The 17885-nt window shown below is 37.4% G+C and overlaps 1 protein-coding gene and 3 pseudogenes across 1 annotated transcript; 2 read left to right on the top strand and 2 right to left on the bottom strand.

Moving 5' to 3' along the window:
- On the top strand, positions 1 to 1142 carry LOC103930823 (annotated as a pseudogene).
- A 975-nt stretch (positions 1143 to 2117) lies between these two features.
- On the top strand, positions 2118 to 8260 carry LOC103930799 (annotated as a pseudogene).
- Positions 8261 to 12959: 4699 nt separating this feature from the next.
- Positions 12960 to 13295, bottom strand: LOC125477295. The gene has a single exon (XM_048584251.1). The coding sequence runs from the start codon at positions 13293 to 13295 to the stop codon at positions 12960 to 12962; it is 336 nt and encodes a 111-aa protein (XP_048440208.1).
- A 2827-nt stretch (positions 13296 to 16122) lies between these two features.
- LOC103930824 lies at positions 16123 to 17127 on the bottom strand (annotated as a pseudogene).
- Positions 17128 to 17885: the final 758 nt, after the last annotated feature.

Raw genomic sequence — 17885 nt, forward strand, 5'->3', positions numbered from 1 at the left:
AACTTATCCATCTTCTCTAATGGCTTCAATCACCCTTGAATTAACTTTTAAAAACCACCATTTCCTCAGAGTCTACGATGATGGCACAATGGAACTGCACAGTTTCGATTCATATGTGCTCCCATCTCTTGATCAAGATCCGAAAACTGGTGCCTCCTCCAAAGACATAACTATCTCAGACAACCCCAACATCTCCGCTCTTCTTTACCTCCCAAACATCCATCAAAACAAACCCAAAAGCTCCCCATTTTGGTTTACTTACACGGTGGTAGGTTTTGTGACTCTTCTGCCTTCGGAGTCTTCAACCACCGCTATCTCAATCGCTTGGTTTCGGAAGCTCGAGCGGTAGCTGTCTCTGTTGACTACGGACTTGCTCCAAAGAACCCACTTCCTATTGCTTATGAAGATTGCTGGGATGCTCTTCAATGGGTTACTTCTCAGGCAGGCAACAAAGAGCCACGGCTAGTCAACTACGGAGATTTTGATACGCTTTATATTGGTGGTGACAGTGCAGGTGGAAATATTAGACATAACCTGGCGATGAGGGCAGGAGTTGAAAGCTTGTGTGGTGGTGTGTCAAAATTTTGGGTGCATATTTGGGCCATCCATTTTTTTGGAGTTCCAAGCCAATTGGGTCAGAACCAAAAGGTGAAGATTTTGAGAACAATCCAATTTCTTAATTTTGGGACTTTGTTTATCCATCAGCTCCTGGAGGGATTGATAATCCAATGGTGAATCCAGCTGGGGAGGATGCACCGAGCTTGGCTGGGCTTGCGTGCTCTCGGCTGCTCGTGTGTGTTGCTGGAAAGGATAAGCTGAGGGATCGAGGTGTTTGGTATTACAATTTGGTGAAGGAGTGGGTGGAAAGGAGAAGTGGAGCTGTTTGAAGTGGAAGGAGAGGATCATTGCTTTCATTTCCAAACCTGAGATTGACCCTGAGAGTGAGAATGTTAAGAAGGTGTTCAAACGCTTGGTTTCTTTTCTTGTCTAGTTAATTTTATATCATGCTAAGTTTCCTCATGAAGCAGACGCATGGCTTTTTCTCGTCAATTTTGTATCATGCTGATAAGTTTCTTCATGATGTAGAGAATGATTGTACTTTGTTTGCCAAATAAATAAATAAAATTAAATCTGAATTTATACATTGTATCTTGTTAGAATGCATTAAGTATCCCAACTGCCTTTGTTGATGGAAGTAAAATAAAAAGTAACCTAATTCTGGTGTACTCTCCTAACTCCTTACGAAATATTACTGAAGTCAGCAATTTCTTTCAATCCTAACTGCTCAATCGGCATTGCTAATTCTCAATATTTTTAATTACCTTTGTTATTCAATATTTCATTTCTTTCGTCATTCAATTGAGCTGCTTCAAGTGATACCATAGCCAGTTTATTCCGAATCTGTCATCGTTAGTTTCACATGACAAGCAAATACACTACTGCAGTGAAACGTGTCTGAGTTATCTTCCAATGCAACAGTACAGTGCCTCAAATGGAATTTTCCTTAAAAGCAAAGCATTTTTATTTTCTTGCTGTTGTTGGACGGTGGGTTTTTTCCATTTTTCCTTTGTTTTCTAATTTAATGAGGTTGTTTTAGAAATCGGTTCACTCAATTCTTTAGCTTGTTAAAGTAAGAGTGGCAAAGAATCTAACTTCATTTGCTTTTCGCACAATTACTTATATGAGAAGTAAATCAAATTATTGGTTCATTTGCTTTTCGCACAATTACTTATATGAGAAGTAAATCAAATTATTGGTGCACTATCTTTATTTTATAAGGATGGTTCCAACAATAAACTTATCACCAATCCATCACACAACTAAGCTTTCAATGCCTAAGAAATTCTGTGATGGTGTAATCACTTATCTATTTGGTTTGATGAGTATGAAAAAAGTTTACTAGGGTGAGAACCAGAGTGAGAACCAGAGTTAGTTGACTAGACGAAGACATATTGGTTGCTACTTTGCTTGCTGTTACGTTCTGCATGACATCAAGTTTCAAACGTGACATCTCTTTCATCTGTTTTCTAAGAGTTAATGGAAAACGCTGCCTGCATTAATAGTCCCACTCACACACTCAATTTTCACACATCTTAGTTATCTATAAATCTTTTCTAATGGCTTCCATCGCCAAAGAATTAGCCTTTAAGTCCTATCCTTTCATCAGTATCTTTGAAGATGGCACTGTGGAGCACATTCCGTTTCGTATTCTTCATATGTGCCTCGATCTTCTGATCAAGATCTAGAAACTGGCGTCTACTCCAAGGACATCACCATCTCAGACAAGCCCAAACTCTCAGCTCGCCTTTTCCTCCCGAATCTCCCTCAAAACCAAACCCAAAAGCTTTCCATCTTGGTTTACTACCATGGTGGTGCTTTTGCATGGTGTCTGCCTTCTCATTCCTTCACCAACGTTATCTCAACTGCTTGGTCTCAGAAGCCAAAGTTGTAGCTGTCTCTGTTGAGTACAAACTTGCCCCAGAGAACCTGATAAAGTTTGTTTGTTTTGGTGTTTTGATTGGTTTGTTTGGATTAGTTTCTTTGGTTGAACTTGACAGAGAATGGAGATGACCTTTTGGAGTGTGTTTTACAGCTTCAAAGGCTGTGAAAAATCCAGCAGCACTGATTTCATTAAGTAAAGGAAATCTTCTAGGGTATGGCGCATTGCCATGACCCATACTTGTTTAAGAGAGTGATTGACAAGAGGCTTAACAATCATTTCAACCTTACTACCCCAGATTCAATCCTAGCCCTTTATTTGGGTTTTAAATGATCTAATTTGGAGTGTACACTTGTAACTCACACATACATTTAAAGTGAAAAACTAGCCGTTTAAACCTAAACCCTTCATTTCTTCTTTCTTCTTCAATGCAGACAGCAGCCATGCTCGGGAGCTCCTTGCTGCCTTTGATCCCTCAACTCCAGGTGCTGTTTAGCTTCCAACACTCCCTTCTAAACTACTTTGGTGAGTCATTCCGAGCAATCCCCTCAGGTAATTGAATCTCTCATTCAGTAATGCTTTTGTGAAAATGTCTGCGATCTGATCTTCTATGCTGCAATAAATTAGCTTGATTGTGTTGTCTTGCAATGCCTCTTTGATGAAATGATATATTCTTTTGATGTGCTTTGTTCTCTGATGAAATACTGAGTTTTTGGTCGTGGCGATTTCAGAGGTGTTGTCACACAGAAGTGGTGTGGCATCAACATGCAATTCGCTTAAGTCTTTAAGTATGAACCTTAGCCAAATAGCTTCTGATGTAGCTTCTGATGCACTTACATACTCTGCCTAGACTATGGACAGTGCAACACTTTGTTGCTTCACAGAGGCCCACGAGAAAACCCTGAACCAAAAGTGAAAGCATAGCCCGATGTGCTTCTGGTATCATCTTCATTACCACCCCAGTCACTGTCACAAAATCGAATTAGAATAGTTGACTTCCCCATTTCATACTTGATGCCATAATCAAGTGTTCCTTGCACATATATTAGAACTCTTTTTGATGTCTTCATGTGTATCTTGCTAGGATTCTGCATAAACCTAGAAAGTAGGCTTGCTGAGAACATTAGATCCGGCCTTGTTGTAATTAGGTACAATAGACTGCCAACAATGCTTTTGTAAAGACTAGCATCCGTAGGTTCACTTCCATTATCATTCTTAAGCTTCTCATTTGCAATTAGGGGTGTAGAGACCAGTTTGCATTTCTTCAATCTAAACTTTTCAAGCAAAGTTTTAGCATACTTCCTTTGATGAATGAAGATGCTACTTGTTTCTTAAATTACCCTAATGCCAAGAAAGTGATGTAAGAAGCCTAAGTCAGCCATTTCATACCTCTTCATCATCTCTTCTTTGAACTCTTCAATCATTGCAGCATCATTTCCAGTGTAGACAACATCATCCACATAGATTGATACAAGGAGTGTGTTGTTGTTGCTTTCTATCTTGGTGTAGAGTGTAGAGTGTAGCTTCATTAGGATTTTTCTGAAATCCTTGCTCAGTGAAATAGGAATCAATCTCACTGTACCAAGCTCTTGGAGCTTATTTTAGGCTATAGAGAACCTTCCTTAGTTTGTACACCTTCTCTGGAAACTCTTGACTTGTGAACCCTTGAGGTTGTTCCACAAACACCTCATCCTCTAGCACTTCATTTAGAAATGCAGATTTGACATCCAATTGATACAACTTCGAACCCTTCTTGGCTGCTAGGGCTATCAAGGTCCTTATGGTATCTAACCTTGCTATTGGAGCAAAGGTTTCATTGAAGTCTACACCAGGCTTCTGTGAATAGCCTTTAGCTATCAATTTGGCCTTGTTCTTCTACATAGAACCATGTAGGTTGAGCTTCACTTTGTACACCCATTTCACACCAATCACTGGCTTATCACTTAGTCGATTTACAAGTTCCCAAGTGGCATTCTTCTCAATTATTTCAAGTTCTTCCTTCATTGCTTTCTTCCAAGCTTTGTGTTTCTCAGCTTCTTCATATGCTTATGGTTCCACTACACAGTAGTTATATGTAGCATAGATCTCATCCAAACTTCTCAACCTCACTGGATTTGAACTTGGAGTTGTTATCTGTGATTGACTTGGTTGTGGACTTATGCTTGCTTGCTGTGGAGTCCCTTGTATGTCACCCATCTTTGTGACTTCTTCTTGAACTAAGGTCTCCATAGGCTTCCTTGTTTGCCTTTTGTTGAGGTCAAGTTGTAGAGAGACACTGTCCTTCTTTTCTACCCTTGTTTCCCAATTACATGTTGGGTCTTCATCAAAGATAACATCCCTTGATAGGATTATCTTCTGAGTTGATAAATTGTAAACTCTATACCCTTTCTCACTGGCTTTATAACCCACAAAAACACCATTGTTACTTGATTTCTCCAACTTTTGCCTTAGTTGTTGAGGAATGTGGATGTAGCACACTGAGCCAAACACTCTCAGATGCTTCATAGAAGGCTTCCTTCCACTGAACACTTCAAATGGTATCTTCTTATCCAATGCTTTAGTAGGGCACCTATTCAATAGGTACACTAAGGTGTTCACATCTTCACCCTAAAATGTATAAGGCATGTTCTTCTCATGCATCATAGACTTAGCCATTTCGACTATAGTCATATTCTTCCCTTCTGCAATCTCATTCTGTTGTGGTGAATATGCCATAGTGAGTTGCTTCTTCAACTTCACATCTTCACATAATGCATTGAACTTATATGAGGTGTACTCACCTCCCCTATCACTTCTCAGTCTTTTGATTTGATATCCACTTTGCAATTCCACCATTGCCTTGAACTTCTTGAATATTATGAACACCTCAAACTTAAACCTCATGAAAGACACCTCACACATCTTGAGTAGTCATTAATGAAGGTTAGGAAATACCTGTTTCCACTGATTGTTGTTGTTTGCATTGGTCCATACACATCCGTGTGAATCAATTCAAGTGGCTTTGTTACCCTCTAAGCCCTTCAAGCTTCAAATGAATCTGGATGATGCCAAACACACACCCTTCACAGGTTTAATTGCATTGATCCATCTTTGGTATACCTTGCACCATTTCATTCTTTTACAGATTTTGTAAGCTTGTCATGTTTAAATAACCAAGCCTCTTGTGCCATAGCTTTATAAAACCTGTCACACTTGCTTTCCTTGCCACTTCCTCTAGATACTTCAGCATAAGTGGGAAGCTTCTGTTTTTCACTTCCACTTTAGTCACTAGGTTTGATAGGGACCTGTCATCATAGATCTCAACCACAATTCCCCCAAAAAGTAGGAAATAGCCATGCTCCATCATCTGACCCACACTAAGTAGATTCCCATCCAATCCAGGCACTAGCATCACCTCCCTTATGTATCTTTTTCTTTTCTTGGTGTTAATGACCAGAGTTCCTCTTCCAGTGGCTTTGACAATGTTTCCATCTCCCATTTTCACTTTTCTAGTGAAGTTTATGTCAATATCAAGGAGTAATGACACATGTGTAGTCATGTGATTGCTGCAGCCACTGTCAATCTACCACACTTCATAGTTTTTCTCCATTTTTGCACTGAAAGCACATCAGACATTTGCTTCTTCTTCCACTTAATTTGCATAGTTCACTTGATGTACATTCTTTGATCTGCAATCCTTCATGATATACTCGAACCTGTTGCATTTGTGGCACCTAAGCTTGTCCTTGAACCAACTCTCTAAAATGGAATTTGTCATAGTGCTTGCATTGCTGCTTGGTTCTTGGGCCTTCATTTGAGTATCTACCTTGGTTAGGTCTAGGGTTTTGATACCCCTTTCCTTCCCATTTCTTGTTATTGCCCTTCTACTGTGGTTTTTGTTTACTTACACTAGCTTGACTACTAGATCCAACATTGAGTGATTGAAAAGTTTTCTCAGGTGCAAAATCAGCATACCTCTCAAGCCTTTGGTCAAAAACTCTTAAAGATGTCATCACATCTTGCACACTAAGAGTTTCGGTGTCTTTGGTTTCTTCAATGACACTCACTATTAAATCATAGGGTTTAGTCAAACTAATCAACAGTTTCTGGATAATTCTTTCATTAGGCAATTCTTCACCATATGTTTTCATCTTGTTTACAATATCAAATAGCCTAGTAAAGTAGTATTTTAACAGCTCATTATCCATCATTCTTGTATACTCAAAATCTCTTCTAAGGGATTGAAGTTTTACCTTTGTAACTTTGGTGTCTCCTCTGTACTCTTGTTGTAAAACTTCCCAAGCTCCCTTTGCACTTTCTTCATTTATTATCCTCAGGAAAATGGTGTCTAAGACAGCACCTTGGATGATTCCAAGTGCTCTAGCATTTTCCATCTAGTTCTGCTTGAGTGTTTTGAATTGTGTTTCTATGATGTCATCTCTAGAGCATCGACCTCCATCTCAGGTAGTTTATACCTGTATTGAACCATATCCCATGGATCATATGACTTGAAAATGGTTGTCATTCTTATTCTCCGAAAGTCATAGCTCTCCCCATTAAAAACTAGAGCTTTTAGCTCACTGCTACTACTGGATCTCTTCATTTAAAGGGTTGTTTGTTGGTTATTGCTGTTGAGGACACTACGTAGGTGCTCCACAGATCTTAACTTGCACACATTCCGCCCAGAAAGTTGTAAGATCAGAAACTAAGCTCTAATACCATGATAAAGTTTGTTTGTTTGTTTTGGTGTTTTGATTGGTTTGTTTGGATTAGTTTCTTTGGTTGAACTTGACAGAGAATGGAGATGACCTTTTGGAGTGTGTTTTATGGCCTCAAAGGCTGTGCAAAATGCAGCAGCAATGATTTCATTAAGTAGAGGAAATCTTCTAGGGTATGGTGCATTGCCATGACCCATATTTGTTTAAGAGAGTGATTGACAAGAGGCTTAACAACCATTTCAACCTTACTACCCCATATTGATTCCTAGCCCTTCATTTGGGTTTTAAGTGATCTAATCTGGAGTGTATACTTGTCACTCACACACTCACACATACATTTAAAGTGAAATACTACCCGTTGGAACTCAAACCTTCATTTCTTCTTTCTTCTTCGATGTAGACAGCAGCCATGCTCGGGAGCTCCTTGCTGCCTTCAATCCCTCGACTCTAGGAGCTGTTTAGCTTCTAACAGAACCCACTTTCTATTGCTTATGAAGATTGCTGGGCTGCTCTTCAATGGGTTACTTCTCACTCAATTAACAAAGGTTCCTCAGATGGTAACAAAGAGACATGCTTACTCAACTATGGAGATTTTGACAGACTTTACATTGGTGGTGATAGTGCAGGTGGAAATATTGCACATAACCTAGTTATGAAGGCAGGAGTTGAGGACCTATGTGGTGATGTGAAAATTTTGGGGGCATTTTTGTCATGTCCTTGTTTTTGGGGTTCCAAGCCAATTGGGTCAAAGCCTAAAGGTGAAAACTTCAAGAAAGCTTTACCTTATTTGGTTTAGAACTTTGTTTACCCATCAGCTCCTGGAGGGATTAATAATTCAATGGTGCATCCAATAGGTAAGGGTGCACCGAGCCTTACAGGACTAGGGTGCTCTAAGCTGCTTGTGTGTGTTGCTGGAAAAGATGAACTAAGGGATCGAGGTGTTCAATATTATGATTTAGTGAAGGAAAATAGGTGGAAATGAGGATTGGAGATGTTTGAAGCGGAATGAGAGAATCATTGCTTTCATGTCTCGCTTGGGATCGAGATCGAGACTGATCAGACTGAGACTACGACTGAGAATGTTAAGAAAGTTTTCAAACGCTTGGCATCATTTCTTGTGTAGCTAAATTTATATCATGCTAATAAGAATCCTCAATTCCACATGAAGTACAACGTGACTGTCCTTGGTATACAAATAAATAACTAAAACTAGATATGATGAATTAAGTGATAGCATAAACACAAAACCAAGATCAAGCAATACAAATTACTATAACCAAAACACAAACCAAAAACCATTAGCCAATGCTCAAAGAAGAAACAAACCTGCAAATGAACTCGAACCGATTGCCATGTCTGATTTTTGTAACAATGCTGCAATGCACATTTTCTTCTCTTCAATGTTCAAGGTTCTCAACTAATAATAGGTCTTAATCTAGAATAGAGCACACACACTATGAGAGCAGAGGCCACCATATATATACTACATAATCCTAGCCAAATTCCATAAGGATTTCCCTATTAAAATCCATATAGAAAACCAATTCCTAAGAAATATCAATTCAAGCACCGATATGGATTCATAAATCGAATCCCAACAAGACTTCCTATTCAGTCTCTAATCCTTTAACCAAGTTCACAGATTTATACTCATGCTCATATTCTAACATTCTCCCACTTGAGCAAGTATAAACCAAGAAAACCAGTTCAATTAAGACTATAACAGGGTGATCACTGAGTTTTTTGAGCAACATCATGAACAATCTACCTGTGCATCTCAAAACATAGAATCTAAAACTCACAGTCACAACCATTATTCAACTGGTGCTTCTAGATTACTCATGTCCAATCTACACATATAACATTATGATCAAACTGAAACTTAGTGGACCTTAATATCCACTCCCACTATTTCTCAACTCAATTCAAAACAATCAAGTGCATCATAAACAGTAAATTGTTTGGCTGTAATTCTCATGAATTCAAAACAACTACTTGAGTCAAATCACAAAGATTCCTCAAAGCATCAACTGAATTCAAAAATCACACACACACACACACACACACACACACACACACACATATATATATATATATATATATATCAGATTAAACAATTACAAAAATTAAATCTCTTAATACAACTAGCTCGCAATTATACTATCTGTCAATAAAACAAACTAAACCAGAAAACTAGCTTTAAAAGAAGAACATCATTGCTACAAAAGCTCTTTGAACTTCACAATAGCAACATTTCTCAACTTTATTATCACAACTATCTTTAATAAAAAAACTACTCTTACTAATCAAAAGACACCTATTTTAGAGATTTGTACCTTTAATATACCAACAAGCAAGGCTTTAGTTAAGGGGTCAGCAGCCATTAAACTTGTACTGATATGTTGCACATCAATGGTTCCTTGCTTAACCTTATCCCTTACCTTTAGAAACTTAACATCCATCAACCTTGAAGCAAAAGTTCTCTTGTTGTTCTGTGCAAAGAAAACTACAGAATTATTGTCATAATACATTGTTAAGGGTTCTGCATTGATCTCATAATCCTTAACTCTGCCACAAAATTCTTCAACGACACTCCCTACTTCATTCTTTCAAAACATGCCACGAATTCTGCCTTCATGGTAGAAGTCACAATGACAGTTTGCTTAGCACTCTTCCAAGACACTGCATTTTCAAGGTTGATTTTTTGTCATCCAAATCCCCTACTAAGTCAAAATCGGTGTACCCTTTCAATTCAAGTTCTTATTTTCTACTATACACAAGCATATAGCCCTTGGTTTGTTGCAGATACCTTAACTCTTTCTTGGCAACACTCCAGTGAGCTTCCCTTGAATTAAATTGAAACCTGCCCAAAATTCCTACTATGTATGCAATGTCAGGCCTTGTACAAACATTTGCATACATTAAGTTTCCAACTAATGATGCATATGGCCTCTCATACATCTTCTTGACTTCGAAATCAGTTCTAGGACATTGTTCCTTTGATAACTGATCTCATTTGTTCACTAGAACATGGCAACCATTGCAGCTTTCCATGTTGAACCTGGTCAAAATTCTTTCCATGTAAGCTCTTTGAGAAAGTCCTAACAACTTTCTGTTTCTATCTCTAGCAATCTCAATCCCTAAAACAAAATGTGCTTCACCAAGATCCTTTATTTCAAAATTAGCATTGAGCAATGATTTTGTCCCTTTTAACAACTGAATGCTCGAACTAGCAAGTAATATATCATCAACATATAGGACTAAGATTATGAACTGTGATCGTCTGAACTTTAGGTAGATGCAATCATCAAGTTTATTCTCAACAAAACCATTAGATGTGACCACTTGATCAAACTTTAAGTACCATTATCTTGAAGCTTGCTTGAGACCATAGATTAACTTCTTTAACCTACAAACCATATTCTCCTTCCCCCTTTCAATAAATCCAGGGGTTGAACCATATAAATGTTTTCTTGAAGATCACCATTGAGGAAGGCTGTTTTTACATCCATTTGATGTGACTTTAAATCATAGTGTACAGTTATTGCCATAATGAGTCTCAATGAATCTTTAGAGGACATGGGTAAGAAGGTATCATTGTAGTCAATTCTTTCTCTCTGAGTGAACCTTTTAGCAGCTAAACGAGCCGTATATCTTTCAACATGTCCTTATGCATCCCTTTTGGTCTTATACACCCATTTGCACCTTATGGGCTTTATATCAGATTTTTGCTCCACCAACAACCAAACCTAATTCTTATACATCGATTCCAACTCCTCTTTCATTGCATTGTACCTTAAAGGTGATTGAACTCTTCATGGCTTGTGAATAAGTTATAGGATCATCAATGTCTCTAATATTATAATCAGTTTCTTGGAGATAACAAAGAAAGTCACTTGTAATTGCAGGTTTTCTTGATCTTGTGGATCTTCTGATTTGAGGATGCATTTGAACATTGTCATTTTGCTCAGCATTATCAATCTGTTCAATGGCATATTGATTCGGATCATGCTCTAGTTCAGTTTCATCTAGTTGCTCCATTACTTGGTCAGGTTCTTCATTGTGATTAAACTCAATGTCTTGATCCGTGGCTTGAGAATACACTAAAATGGGACAATGACCACTTGAAGAAGTTTCATTCGATGACTGTTCTAATTCTTCAAATACGAAATTCTCAATAGTAAAATCTGAGACATCTGATCTTCAAAGGTGTTTCTTTGATTCTAGTATGAGATTGTGCACAATAGAACTTAAACCCCTTTGATTTCTTTAAGTAGCATATGAAATAGCATGACTCAGTTCTCGGATCTAGTTTTCTTTCCTCTAGATTGTAGAACCTAGCTTCTGCCTTGTATCCCCAAATGTGAAAATTACCAAAGCTTGGCAATCTACCATACCATACTTCAAAACTGGTGGTTGACATTGATTTGTTAAGGACTCAGTTTAATATGTAATTGGCAGTTTTTAAAGCCTCACCCCATAGGAAACTAGGCAACTTGGACCTTGACATCATGCTTCTCACTATGCCAATCAATGTTCTATTCCTTCTCTCTGATACTCCGTTTTGTTGTGGTGTACCAGAAGTTGTGTATTAAGCCACAATTCCTTGTTATTCAAGATAAAAAGCAAAAGGGCCTTTCTGTTGTCCAGACTTTGTGTACCTGCCAAAGTATTCTCCACCCATATTCGATCTAACAATCTTAAAGGATTTGTTTAATTGTTTTTCTACCTCAGTTTTAAAGATTATGAAACATTTAAGAACAACTAACTTTTCACTTATCAAATAGATATAACTAAATCTTAAAAAGTCATCAATGAAATTAACAAAGTAACTGTTTCCACAAATCGTTTTAGTTGGGAAATGACCACAAATGTCAGTATGAAAAATCTCAAGTAAATCTTTGCTTCTTTTGGCTTCAAAGTTTCGAAAGTCTGTTAATTTTCCTTTGAAACAATCCACACACTTAGTTGCAGTTTCAAAATCAAGTGAAGGAATCAAGTTGGATATGTGACCTATTCTCTTGTGCCAAAGAATGTAAGAAGTGTCAGAGTTTTCATTCTCTTTATGCTTGTGTTTAGTGCATGATACTCATTAAGGACCACACTACACTCCAACTGCCATAAGTTTTCAACTAACCTAGCAGTCCCTAAAATGGAATCAAAACAGTTCTTTTGAAAAAGTTTCAAACATTCATCATCCCTAGGAAAGAAAAACCATTTTTGACAAGTTTAGAGGCGGAAATCAAATTTCTTCACATCTTTGGCACATATAGCTCATCACTTAGTTGTAAAATGAAACCAGAATTTAGTTTTAATCTGACTGACCCAATAGCTTTGACTACAACTTTTGTCCCTTCCCCCACAAAGACATTAAAACAGTTAAAACTAGCATCCTTTTGTTTTTGAAAACATGTAGTGAGTTAGTTATGTGAACTGTGCAGCCAGTATCAAACCACCAAGAATTGAATGGAACCTCAATTAAGTTTGACTCTACACATACATCAACTAGTCTCATTTCCATTAGCTTTTAAGTAGTCCTTAAATAGTTCACAATTTTTTCTTAAATGACCTCGAGTTTTGCAGAAAAAACATTTGAGTTTAGCAACATTTTTCACTTTTGGTTTAAGATTGTTAGATCCTCTAGAAGTTTCAAATAGTTTAGTAGATATACTAGTCTTATCAAAAGGCTTAGGGTGCTTAAAGATTTTACCTGAATTGTTTCCAGTATTGTTGAACTTTCATCCTTTCCCTCCTTACACAAAATTCACAATCTCAATGTCTTTGCCCTTCTCTTGCCTCTGTCGAGTTTCTTCTTGAAGACACTATGCAATGAGCTCATCTACATCCCAACTCTTGTCTTGTGTATTGTAGGATACCTTTAATTGAGAGTACTTGTTTGGGAGAGCTTGAAGAATCATGAAGACCAACTGTTTTTCACCAATGTTAACATCCATAGAGTTTAACTTTTCTGTAGCATTAGTCATCTTCATTATATGATCTCTAATTGAACCAGCATTGTCAATTTTGTAAGTTGTCAAAAGTGACATGTATTGATTGATCTCAGCTTTCTTTGATTCCTTGAACTTCTTTTCTATCGCATTCAAGTATTCTGCAGCCAACTCATGTCTCTTGATGCCTCCTTGAACTATGTCAGTCATCCCACTTTCAAGAATTGAAAGTGCAACTTTGTTTGCCTTTGTCCACCTCTCATAATCTCCCTTCTGGGGTCTACTATACTCCAATGGCTATATCATACTCATTGATTGTCAATAGTAGTCCAATTTCTCTTCTCTATTTCTTGTAGTTACTCCCTCTAGTGAGGATCGGGATATTTGCTAAGTTTAAAGTCTTCAAGGATATTGCAAATGCTGCAAATGAAATCACAAACATGAACCAGTTAGGTCCTGATTTTCTTGTGCAGATTGCACATCACAACTCACATTAGTAATTCATACATTTAGACTTAACAACATATAGTTGATAAGCATACATAGAAGAACTGACTTATCATAAACTCAGCAAATTCATAATGAGATGTGCAACAACAGACGGCCAATAAATGTCTCATGCATAATAATCATTATCCATCATTCAACAGAAACATAAAACTGCATTACAATTGTCAGATCACAAGATAATCGCATACTCAATCGCAATTGAGCATTTATTGGCCAAAGATTACTGATCATTGATTTCAATTAGTTGAGCCCATGTTGATTTTGTTACGGAGATTTAAATTTCTTAAAAACTTAACAAAACTATGACTCAATTTGTAGATGAAAGAAAAATTATGCAGACAAAGGTGAAGTAGTGCAAATCATCAAACATATCTTATGCAGATCCAATTTGAAATGGCACAACGAAAATAATCATCCAAATCGATCATTTAATTTAGAGGTTAAGGAATCATATCCCAGAAGTATGTTTTGTGAATAGTGTTTCTAATCGAAAAACCCTATTCGAAAGAAAACCTTAGCAATGGAGTTGCAGAAAATCCAATGGTAACATTCTTTTAAAGGCCAGCGGTAATATTTTAAACAGGTTTTGTCGTTATTAGCAACCCTTACACCAAAACTCGTGTTCGATTCCCTAACGCCGCAAAAAGGCATATTTTTCTTAAATTTTATTTATTGTTTTGAACCCATTGATTTTAATTACAAAACTCGCCGACTTATAATCAAGGCTCTGATACCACATGATAGCATAAAGACAAAACCAAGATCAAGCAATACGAATTACTGTAACCAAAACACAAACCAAAAACCATCAGCCAATGCTTACAGAAGAAACAAACCTGCAGATGAACTTGAACCGGTTGCCATGTCTGATTTCTGTAACAATGCTGCAATGCACCTTCTCCTCTCTTCAGTGTTCAAGGTTCTCAACTAATAATAGGTCTTAGTCTGGAATAGAGCACGCACACTGCAAGAGCAGAGGCCACCATATATATACTACATAATCCTAGCCAAATTCCTGTAAGGATTTCCCTATTAAAATCCATATTGAAAACCAATTCCTACGAAATAGCAATTCAGCACTGATATGGATTCATAAATCCAATCCCAACAAGACTTCCTATTCAGTCTCTAATCCTTTAACCAGGTTCATAGATTCATACTTATACTCATAGTCTTACATAAAGTTCATCGTATCATCTCATCTTGTTAGCGAATTAACCCAACTTCCTTGTTGATCAAAGTAAAAATAGTGACCTAATTTGGTGTACTTTCCCAATTTTTTATTATCAATCTTATATTTTCATCATATAACTAAGCTAAGTCAAGTGGTATCATCGTCAGCCTCACATATATAACTAGAAGATACACTAGTGTAGTGATAGGTCGCGAGTTATTTTCCAGTGCAAATGAAAGCGCCTCAATTGGAATTTTCTTTAAAACAAAACAATTCTATTTTCTTGCTGTTGTTGGAGGGTGATTTTTTTCCTTAAGTTCTTTGTTTGCCAATCAATGAGTTTGTTTCACACATCAACTTTGCACAAGTAAGAGTCGCAAAGAATCAAATTCTTTGCGCACCATAAGCATATGAAAATTCTTTGAATGAACGTGACCTAAATTTTGATGTTTTCTTTTCGTTCTTTAATTCATTATTTTGAGAACCAATATTGATTCAGGAAACTTAAAAACTGTGTGTTGGTTTATAAACTTTTGATTGTATATATAGTCGTTTTCATATGCTTATACGACAGTCATAGAGAGTAGCATTCTTATGCGGGCACGTCTTTGTTCTTTGAACAAAAGAGATCATTTTTGGAAGAAAGATGAAAGACAATGCACACATAAGAGGAGGTTTTATTACAATCCATAGCGAACGATAATAGTGTAATACAATTTCGTCCAAGTATACCTTGATAGTGCAATAGAACGTCCACACCGTAGCGAACGATAATAGTGTAATACAATTCCGTCCAGGTAGACCTTGATAGTGCAATAGAACGTCCAAAATGTAATACAATTTTAAATAACATTGTTTCGTGTAACATTGGAGTATAAATGTTAACGCTATAGTGTAACCTTACCTTTCTTGTAATTCATACATTGAATACTAATATCACAAAGCTTGGGGCTTGTTTTATGGGGCCCTCGAAAAATGTTGGTCGCTAATGACTAATTTTTTGTAGTGACAACGATCATATGAAAGGATGAGATGACATGATTTAACAAGATAAAATAATCCTGAGAATCACAATAACATTATCATAATGATGTTCAATTAAAGCATGAAGGAAACGATGAAGGGTTTTCTAGTTTTCCTACAAAGAATGTTGTTGGGCTTGAGGACTTTTGTACTCGACTTGGTTTTTTTGAAGAAAGACTGTTGGCAGCAGGTGTTGACATTTTTATTATTCTACTTACTATTAAACATGATTACTTATTACTTTTACATCATAGAAAATGACACATGAGGGATATAAAATCCCGAACCAGAGCTCTATATTCAACATACGAGCAAACTAACATGATTATTCTAGACAAGAAAAGAAGCCAAACGTTTGATCATTTTCTTAACATTCTCAGTCTCAGTCTCACGTAAGATATGAAAGCAATGCTCCTCTCCTTCAACTTCAAACAGTTCAACTTCTCCTTTCCAACCACTTTCCCTCACCAAATAATAGTACCGCACACCTCGATCCTTCAACAGATTCTTGCCAGCAACACACAAAAGCAGCTTAGAGCACCCAAGTCCAGCCTGATTCGGTGCACCCTCAGCCATTGGATTGATCATTGGATTATCAATCCCTCCAGGAGCTGTTGATAAACATAATTCCAAACTTTATAATGCAAAGTGTTCTCAAATTCTTCACCTTTAGGCTCTAACCCAATTGGCTTGGACACCCAAAAATAAGTGTGGGACAAAAATGCCCCCAAATTTGCACACCACCACACAAGCTCTCAACTCCTGCTTTCATAGCTATATTGTGTGCAATATTTCCACCTGCACTGTCACCACCAATGTAAAGTCGATCATAATCTCCGTAGTTGACTAACCATGGCTCCTTGTTGCCATCTGAGTCTTTGTTGCTTGAGTGAGAAGCAACCCATTGAAGAACAGCCCAGCAATTTTCATAAGCAATAGGAAGTGAGTTTTATGGGGCACGTCTGTACTCAACAGAGACAGCTACAGCATTGGCTTCTGAGACCAAGCGGTTGAGATAACGTTGGTCAAGAAACGAGAAGGCAGATCCAAAGCAAAATGCACCACCGTGAAGTAAACCAAGATGGAAAGCTTCAGGGTTTGGTTTTGAGGTAGGTTTGGGTGGTATAGGCGAGCAGAGATGTTAGGGTTTTGTGAGATGGTGATGTCTTTGGAAGAGACATTGGTTTCTGGGTCGTGAGGAGATGGGGGAACAAATGGAGATTCCATTGGGCGTTCAACCGTGCCATCTTTGTAGATTCTAATGAGAGGAAGGAACTCAGAGATTTTTTCTTTGGTGGTGGTGGTGGTGGTGGTGGTGGAGGAGGAGGAAGCCATTATAGAACAGAGATATAGAGAGATAAGTATTGAATTGACATGTGAAGCTTTGAGAGTTGGGATGTGCCTCTTAATATAGAGGGACCATTTGCCATTAATTCATTAGCAAACAAATCAAGTGAGCTATCTTGTTTGCCACTTAACTATCAAAAAGGATAATTACATTTAACTAATATATACATACAACTCCCAACAAATAAAGACCAATTGCCTTGTAAATGTAGTGTCTTTATGGATAGAGTACTGACTAGCTAGGGCTGCCCCATATGATCGTTGCACTCTTGCAAGCTTGTGAGACCAAATGATCATTCTGCATTCAAGGCATCGAAGTCAATCGGTGCGTCTTTCGTTTTCATTGTCTTCCAAGACTTTCTCTATATAAATTATTTATGTATTCAACTTTCTCATGCTGTTGGTCTACTCCTCTTTCCATATAGGGTGTAATCTTGTGTGCATCTGTTAATAAAAATTGAGAAGTGCTACGAGTTATTAACACTAAAGAGAGGAAAAGTACAAAATGATTTTTTCGAAAAGCTAAAGTAACAATTCTCAATGTCATTTATAATTTAAAGATATATGCATATGCATGCACTGTATATTTACGAGGGGCCATGACGTACGTATAGTTTGACTCACCGCGCGGGAGGACATATGGTGGCTACTTTGGTTGCTATTGCTACTTTCTGCATTAGCTGTCAGTCTTGAGCTCCTCTCTTTCTCATTTTCCTAACAAATTTCAATTCAAACCACCGCAAAAG

The sequence above is a fragment of a genome, unplaced genomic scaffold, assembly GCF_019419815.1.
Source record: "Pyrus x bretschneideri cultivar Hongxiangsu unplaced genomic scaffold, Pyrus_bretschneideri_v1 Contig21, whole genome shotgun sequence".
Taxonomy (NCBI): Eukaryota; Viridiplantae; Streptophyta; class Magnoliopsida; order Rosales; family Rosaceae; genus Pyrus; species Pyrus x bretschneideri.